This window comes from Cynoglossus semilaevis, chromosome 17 (assembly GCF_000523025.1).
Source record: "Cynoglossus semilaevis isolate Cse_v1.0 chromosome 17, Cse_v1.0, whole genome shotgun sequence".
Lineage (NCBI taxonomy): Eukaryota > Metazoa > Chordata > Actinopteri > Pleuronectiformes > Cynoglossidae > Cynoglossus > Cynoglossus semilaevis.
Window position 1 is genome coordinate 11582444 of NC_024323.1, and position 8861 is coordinate 11591304.

At 42.2% G+C, this 8861-nt stretch overlaps 1 protein-coding gene across 1 annotated transcript in view; it reads right to left on the minus strand.

The window, feature by feature from the left end:
- prkcbb (protein kinase C, beta b) overlaps nt 1–8861 on the minus strand; it is a 46362-nt gene that overhangs the window by 19895 nt on the left and 17606 nt on the right. The window contains exons 4-7 of the mRNA XM_008330122.3: nt 5867–5978; nt 5555–5683; nt 1048–1204; nt 485–619 (exon numbers count right to left, since the gene is read on the minus strand). Coding sequence (XP_008328344.1) covers nt 485–619; nt 1048–1204; nt 5555–5683; nt 5867–5978 — 533 coding nt within the window. The remainder of the gene's footprint in view (nt 1–484; nt 620–1047; nt 1205–5554; nt 5684–5866; nt 5979–8861) is intronic.

Consider the following 8861-nt stretch of genomic DNA (forward strand, 5'->3'; position numbering starts at 1 on the left):
GGAGTGAAACTTTGGAGCCGCCCCCTGCTGTAGAAGACGTGGAGCTACAGTATAATATAAATGAAAAGGCCTCTCTGTACACGTTTGGCTCTTTGCTCCAATTATCAGCCTTCACCATTTCAGCTCAAACACTTGACTCACATTAAAATCCCTGACAGAACAGCGTCAGCAGAAAGAGAGGGGGGAGATGGAGGAGATAGAAACTTAGGCTGGAAGGAGAGTGGGGGGAGGGGGTCGGGGGGAGTAGTGGAGCGATAAGGAGGCGGAGATAAGGAGATGGAGTGCAGATGCAGTGGCAGCGAGTGTCATCGGAATAAAAAGAGGAAGGAGCTCCAACCAAAGTTTCTTTTTTTTCCTCTTCTTTTCTTCCAACTGTGCATTAATGAGCAAGGTCACCTTCACCCTCCCCCCCCCCATCTTCCTCCACCTGTGCTGCCTCCCTGCCTCACATCTAGTCATCCTCCCATCCCTCCCTCAGCCTCACCATCCATCCACTCCGTTTTTCTGGAGCTCTGAGATGCCAAAGGACAGCGACCCCATGAAGTCGTTGCGACTGGTCAGATCCCAGTCCCACACTTCCACGGACAGGCGTCGGTCCTTATCGTACTCCTTCAGGTGGCTGGAAGAGAAACGAGGACATTGTTTTGGTTATTCCTGACATCACAGACACATATTCTTTTATTATAACTGGATATTTTGTTGGATCTGGTTCCTCTGTTTCCTCATTTGGAGGAAAGAAACCCTCGGAAAAACAAAGCATGCTTCTGAATACAAATGCGTGCTCTCCCATACAAACTGCGATGTGGCTTATTAAAAAAATAATTCAAGCCAACTGCGAGATCTGTCCCCAAAAGCAGGGCTTTATGAATATGAAGAGCCAGATGTTTAAATCTGAGCGCCAGCGGTTAAACACGGCTGGCGTGATGAGCTTCGTGTGGTGCTCTTAAAAATACCGCAACGATGGAGGGAGAGGCATGATGAGATTTAAACAAAACAAAAAAAAAAACAAGGGCAGAAAATAAAACAGCTAAATTAATGGAGCCTTACAATTTAAAGGTCTCGTTCCAGGTGGGGTTGAGGCAGCACTTTATGGTCTTGGTCTTTTGTTTGCTCTCGCTGCGAGGGTCTGGAATCAGTTTGAGCTTCACGTAAGGGTCAGAGAGACCGTTGGGGTCCATGGGAACCAGATTTCTACCCTCTTTGACTGGAGAGAGAAACAAGAACGAGGCAGGAAAGAGAAGGATGAGTGACATTTAAAAACAATTTGTTACCTTACCAGTAATATATACACGGCCTGTAGAGGGGAGTAAAGGCAGTGTTTGCACAGCATTACCATTTACAGACTATTACTGTGGCTATTAGAGGTTCAGTCATTTGCCCACTAGGAGGCTGGGGATCAAAGCAGTAACATTTTAATTCAGCTGCTCCACCACCTGAGGCGCAGCAGCCCAGTCAGAGTTAAAGCCCACAGGTCGACACATTAGTCTGAGGGACAATGTAGACAGATGAAGGCTGTCACTTCCAGCACTAATCCCTATTTTGTGGGTGTTTGTTATTGGGCTGTAATTGTATTGCAGACTGTAAAATCCCCAGCAATTGATTTTCAGAGTGTATTAAAGGGAAAGTGTGTGTATGTGTGTGTGTAAGCGGCAGAATGTGAGAGAGAGAGAGAGAGAGAGCAGGAGCAATAACTGTTGCTGGTCGGGTTCTGAGGTCACATCCAATTACCAGGAACCAGGGCGTGTGTCAAGCACTCTAACACTCACACAAATCCAGCCAGATGTACACAAATGAACAACACACACACACACACACACTTTCCCATTAATACACTGTGAAAATCCACATTTTAGCACAGATGGTTGAGTTAATTCATTCAGTTTTTTTCTGCCTAATTCCTTTGAGGATCAGCAGCCAGTTCACCATCCATTCACACTCACATTCACACCTACGGTCAATGAAGAACGTCCAATTAACGTGAGGAAACACGCGGTTTATGTCTGAGGGAAGTGGAATTCAACAGGAAGTTCAAGATAATTCATAAATGACATTTTTGTTTTGGGTTTTATTGTTGACATCACTGCGTAAATTATTTTATTCACGTGGAGATTTTCAATATTATGGCATTTACACCTGCAGAACTCCACGTCAACAACAGGACAATGTCAGTTCTGTTGGGCCAGTATTACTGTACACGTACTGCAATACACAGAGGCCACGCAACTATAGAAAAAACACAGTAATAATAATTCATAATAAATACACATTGGAGCCGAGGTGCAGGGTAACTGCAGTTTCCCCGTCATTATAAATCAATTATATACAGTCCATTGAATGTACATTTTATCCCTTTACTCGTACGGAGTGAGAGATGGAGTAATCAAAATAATAGTAACTCTGTTCACGGGCAGCGAATTGTTCTGCAAATTTATTGCACTTATAAGAAATAAGAGAGTTTCAGCTGTAGTGAAGAATGAACCCAGACTTAATTTCACACATAACAAAGAAGTGCCGGGGACAGAAGAAGGGAGGAGACGGAAAATTACCGGCTGCCATTATTCGCAGACAAATTACGGAGACTAAAAATGTCACATTTAGGTGCGAAATAATACTGGAGCTGCCCCGTCTGGTATTGTCAGCACGGTGCGCCTGAGTTCACCTGAAAGAGGAGCAGAACTTCCCCCGACTGTCACGCTTCACTTTTTTATTTTTTTTATTTTTTTGGTGACCTTATGTTAAACAATTTGGACAGACGGCTCCTACTGCTGGGCGGAACACACATCGCCCTGTGAAACCAGGACTGAAGCCAAAGCAACACAGCGAGATCACAGTGTGAGAACACCTGAAGATGTCAGAGGAGTAATGTTCTCGTGCTGGTAAAACCCCACTCCAGGCTCAGAGAAGTTAACCACTGCACACGGCTAACAGCCTGCGTTCACTCCTGGGCGGAGAGAGTCGATAAATATTAGATGACGCCTGTTAAAGTGACCAGCAAACGCAGGTTGAGGGAAGCTTTGGAGGGGAGCGCGTCAAACGGTCTCACTGGACAAGAACAGTCAAAACAATGGAGGAGTGAGTGTGAGGGGTGGGAGGGTGAGGGGTGGGAGGGTGAGGGTGAGTGACTTTCCACATGCATGCACATTTGTCTAACAGCCCTGTGAGTTTGGTTGTAATGAGGAGTAAATATATAGTGTATGCTAACACCACGTGCTAATGCACCGACGGTTCATGTGGGACTCAGTGTGTGTATGAAGATGTGTAAAAGCATGTGTGTGAGGGGGGGGGGGGTAATGCACGTGTCTGCAGGGAGAGTGAACAGAGATAAGAATGCAGTTGCAGCAGAATGCAGTGTACGCACAGCAGCGTGGGTGTTAGCAGCTAACGTTAACGCTAACAAAGTCAAAGCAACGTTCACGTCTTCAGTCCTGCGCTGACTCCTTCTTGAATGTATGTGCAATATATACAGTCATATATGGGTTCTCTGACTCTAAAGCTTTATATGTTCACTTGTCTTGAAAGCTGAAACCATAAGCCGTGTATATGAGACACGGACGTTGTTGTCACGTTGGAAAGCTATAATCGTAAAGTGAAACAAACCCAAAGGCAGACTGAAGAGTGAACATAAAATTATATATATATAAAAAAACAAATATTAAAAAAAATGTAATTATGAAAAAACAGAATTCTTTATTTTAGTCCAAACAGCTGCTTGTCCTGTATCCTGGAAATCTTAGGTCTTTGACATAGTTTTGAAATGTAGGGTTAAATACCTGTTCAGAACCAATGCAACATAGCATTGCTCACCGCTCCTATTCAGATCAGAATCAGATTTTTGTTGTGCATTGTCCACTATTTTCGTCTAAATTCAGTTCCATCAGAAAACGAATACCTCACTTCACACTGTTACAGGCTTTAAAGAAGAGAAGAACAAAGTTCCAACGTAAACTACGACTGTTTTATCAGGTGTATCAATCCAACAGAAAGACCAACACTGTGAAACTCTGATCACGTCAGCTTCTCTGTCTGTTGTCGTCTTTGTCAGGTCAGTCTATAAGGACGAGAGAGTCACATCAAAATGCACAGCTTCAGACCCAGAGGGCTGTTTTCATGACTGACTTTGATTCCCAGCCTCACTGAGACTATTTTGTATTTTTTGTAAACAACCCTCTGCTGACTGGACGTCCCCGGGACAGATCGAATTTCTGTTCGTCTGTGTGATTCTGCTGAGGGCATTTTATGCCACATGGTGAATAATTTGTGTGAATAATCTTCACAGGTCAAAGAACGACGTGAATCGAGTGTTCGTTACTTTGTCTTTTTCAACGGCGACTAAAAAGACAGCGCAGTCAGGTTACGGTTCAACGAAGGTCATTTCTAGTTTTTCGTGGGGAACGCAGAACTGGTGTAGCACCAGAGGTGGCGTCGGTGTCGTAGCTGCTCCTGGAGTGTCCTTGAGATGTTGATCCACCGGCACCACCGAGCTTCAAACACCCAATAAGGAGGGAGCGTGGGGGTGGAGTGAAGTGTGGACCAACACAGGTAATCAATACAATGTCACTTTCATTAAGTCTGCAACTTCAGTCCAGAGGATACATGCGTCCTGCAGCGCCCCCTACATTCTCAGCAGCTTCTGCTATGTTAAGCTGTTCAATGACTCCTGGAGTCTTTTCAATACGGTCCCTGTGACGGAGATTAAAAAAAAAAAAACTGCCTCACTGCAATGAAGTAGCAATTTACTGGTGGCTGCACACTGACCCCTGTGGAAACAAACGAGTAGTGCACAAAGCTGCGTAAAAATGAGTGCTTCACAGCGTCAGAGAATTATCTGAACAAAGCCTTAATTGATCGGTTCTAGTTGTTAATATACGATACGATTCGATTCACGATACATAACAATATGATTTGCTTGATGTGTTTTTCTCTTTTGTATTCAATTAAATTCTATCCAAGTCTGTTTTATTTTATTCTTAATGGTGGTACCGATGACGTAAATGCAACCTTTGTAGACGTTAATCAAATATTAAATTACTAAGTTTTAATATATTCGAATTTTATTCATCCTTAAAAATGAAATTGAAGATTTAGCCTTACAATAAATTAATACAGTATATTTGGCTTTACAGACACACAAGTCCTAGTTTAGGCTTCTTTTGAACACAGCGCTTACGAATAGTAGTTAACTGCGGCCACCTAGAGGAACTATGAGGCATTACAAGGTTCACTGTTTTGCCTGGTCTTTTTGACCTGTTGCGGATAAAAAAACTCTAAATCACTCTATGTAGAAATGAAGTCGTTAACTTAACACCACAGTTCGTTTTTTATTGTCTTTATACCTGATGAACAGAGGACCAAAAGCATGAGTCTGTTACGGACGTGCCTATTCATTAGAGACGTAACAAACGCAACTCAGAAAACACCGCTCTACGTCTGCCAGCAGGGGGAGACAGATGTTTAATCTGTCTCTAAGGACAACAGTTGAACCAGAGCATTTCATGTACCTGTAGGTTTTTGTATGTTAGTGTGTGTGTGCGTGTGTGTGTGTGTGTGTACTTACTGGTGACAGTGAGTACATTCGTCTTGATCTCTGCAGTGATATAGAGGCGTCCTCTCCTCTCAGTGTGGTCCGTCCCACACAGACTCGGCACATTGGCCACACAGCGCTTATGGATGTTCATCATGCAATCTAGGAATAACACACAAACACACACACACACACAAACACACACAGTCACTGTACAGTTTTTTTTGTTCACAATTTAACATCAACTGTTTGGTTTATTAGCATTGACAGGACTTTAAATATTTTCAATATTTGGACCAAAGTATAAAAGTTGATGTGAGTGTATGAATATATAAATAAACGTACGTTCACATCGCATGCCCTGATGAATGAGACCATAGAGCAGAGAACCACAGTGGTCACAGAAGGTTGGGCTGGAGTAGGTGTGGATCTTGAACTTGTGCTTTGCTCTTGGGTCCTGAAAAGAAAGAGTGAAGAAAAAAAGACCACAATAAGTACAGACCGAAGGACAGACGGGTTCACAGCGAGGCAACATTTCTTTAATTTTTCTGTTTTTTTTTTTTTTTCATGCATTTTATTTTAAAAATGGCAATCAAAAGTAGCTAACCCTGCCCTCATATGGATCGATGAGGTACTGCAGTGGCAGAGGAACAAAGTCACACAAATTGTCTGGGGTTCCACACCAATGACAGAGACACTGCCTCTGGGCCGAAGCGCCACAGAGAGAAGACAAATCTGCTCATTTAATATACGTAAATGACCAAAGTTAGTGGTATGCTACTATAATATACGTAAATGACCAAAGTTAGTCCTACCTAGTCAAACTGTCACTGACTACTACTAAAGGTAGTTGGCAAAAAACAAACAAACAAACAAAAAAAAACAAACAAAAAAAAAAAACAGATGAAACCACATGGTTTGATAATTTACCACCTAACACTGTAACAGTTGGATCACTCCAGTTCACAGTCGTATCTATTTCCTCTTTCATAAACATTTGCATGACACAAAGACACCAGTCGTCAAGTGTGTGTGTGGAAGAGAGACACCTGCAATCATGGCTTGTAAAAAGCGTACACACACACACACACACACTTGAACACACACACACACACACACAGTGGCAGTGTGGGAGTCAAACTTGTGTCAGACCACAGTTAATCAACATGCAGCAGCTGCTTCAGGACCATAACAAGTGGAACATGAATTTTAAACAGACGTCTCTCCGTCACATGGACGGCTGTGATGACATCAAATACTGCAGTGGTTTCTGTGAAATAAAAAAAAAGGCCCTGATGAAATGTGGTCAAAGAGGATTTTTACCGTTTTTGGTCAAACTTTCATCTTTACGACAGGTGGAAAAAAGAGGGAGAAATTGTCATAAAATTCGTTTTATACGAGATTCAATATAAATAAATAAATAAATAAATAAATAAATAAATAAATACTTGTCCAACTTTCCAGCCTGGACCAAAGATAAGACGTTACTGGTTAAACAGTGACGACTCTCAGTAAAGTCACGTGTCGTGTGTTCAACACATCATTTCCCTGTCAGCGTTGTCAATCAAACCCACACACACACACACACACACACACACACACACAAAGCCTCCTGTCAAGTCTGTGTGTGACGGACAGACTCCATTCTTCTGCACCTCTTATTCACCAGGCCTCCACAAAGTCCATTATAAAAATTCTGCCCACTTTTCTAAAGAACCTTAACTTTTTTTAAAACAGTTCTTTGTTTCATAAATTCATTGAAACCACACTCTTGATTCAAGCTGCGCCCGTGAATAAACAACGATTGAATAATCATGTGTAAATGGAGAAAAAAAAAAGACAATTCAGTCTGAGTCAATAACAGAGACACAGACACCTTTCTGAGTGAAGGAAATCATTTTTAAAAATGTTTTAACTAGTGTAGCTACAGAGTGGAGCCGACGTTTGTTCTGCTCTCATCGATAAAAACCAGGGAGGTGCTGTCGTGTTTTTTCCCCTCAGGCTGACGACTCTTCCTCTGTTTGTCTGTGAGACAACATTTGAAATGATTCCCTGCTGATTAAAGAAGCCACGCAAAAAAACAAAAAAAAAACAATAAAAATAAACAGTATGAATGGCATCGCAGGAAACAGAAAAGACAAAGTGTAAATAAAAATAAAAATAAATAAATGTATAAAATGTTTAAAAATAAAAACTAAAACAAAAATAACAAAAAACACAATTCATATTAAAATAAAATAGGATTTCCAGTTTGAAAAAAAATCTTATAAATCACACGAAGATATGTCAAAACTGTCAAAGTTAAATTAAAAAGATGTGATGAAATCCCACAGCAGTAATTTCCTTTTTTTATCTGTTTGTCATCTAAAATAAAATAAAAAAATCTATACCATAAATGGATTGAAGGCCAGAAGAATGTAGGCTTCATTAGAGCGTCTCATCCTTCGACCTCCTCCACAGGGACTCCATTCTATTAACCTAGATCTATAATTGACTTCTCCTTTTAAACATATGTGGCTGACAAAGGCAGGCGGAGACGGAGGCGGTGGGCTGATTTATACACAGTCAGACGACAGGATAACAGCCGCTGCTGCAGCTCACCGTCGGCACACTCACCTCTGCCCGTCCACATCTGTTTCAACTCATTTAATCATCTGAGTTTGAACACTACACCAACACAATCTGTTTGTTTGTTTCTTCACCTCGTTACTACGAAGACAACAGCACGATTTTCACCTCGTTACTACGAAGACAACAGCGGTCCCTGGTGGACACGATTCTTCCAAGTGTGTTTAATATTTTGGACAATTTCTTTTCTCTTTTTAACCCCAAGAATTTTTAAAAAAAAGAAGTCACCCACTCCACCACAGCTGTATCTCAGCAGGCTGGTTGCGTCGTGCTAAAACAGGCTCACTATGACCCAGTTCTATCATTTATGGCTCGGCCAATCTCACCATGACAACTGAATATGTATGACGGAGCTGGAAATAACTGAACTCACAGCTGACGAGTGCTGCAAAACGTGGAGAAAGGCCGCAGCCGCGCAGGTGTGCGTGGGTGACGGCGACGAGCCGAGATGAGCGGCACGAATCAGTGGAAGGATCCACGTCCAGGTGTTTTTATAATGTTCTGTTTACAGGTGATGATGCCTTCAATGAGCAGGTGATTTAACCTGTTGATTTAAACTCCCTCCTCAGATGATTTAACCACCAGTCCAGACGTCACACCTGAACTCAGCTCTCCTATATTTAAACACGAAGGCAACCAAGGTCTTAAGGTCATGAACTCATTAGGAAAAAGACACAGAGGGGATGGTGAGGCCGCCCCCCCCCCCCCCCCC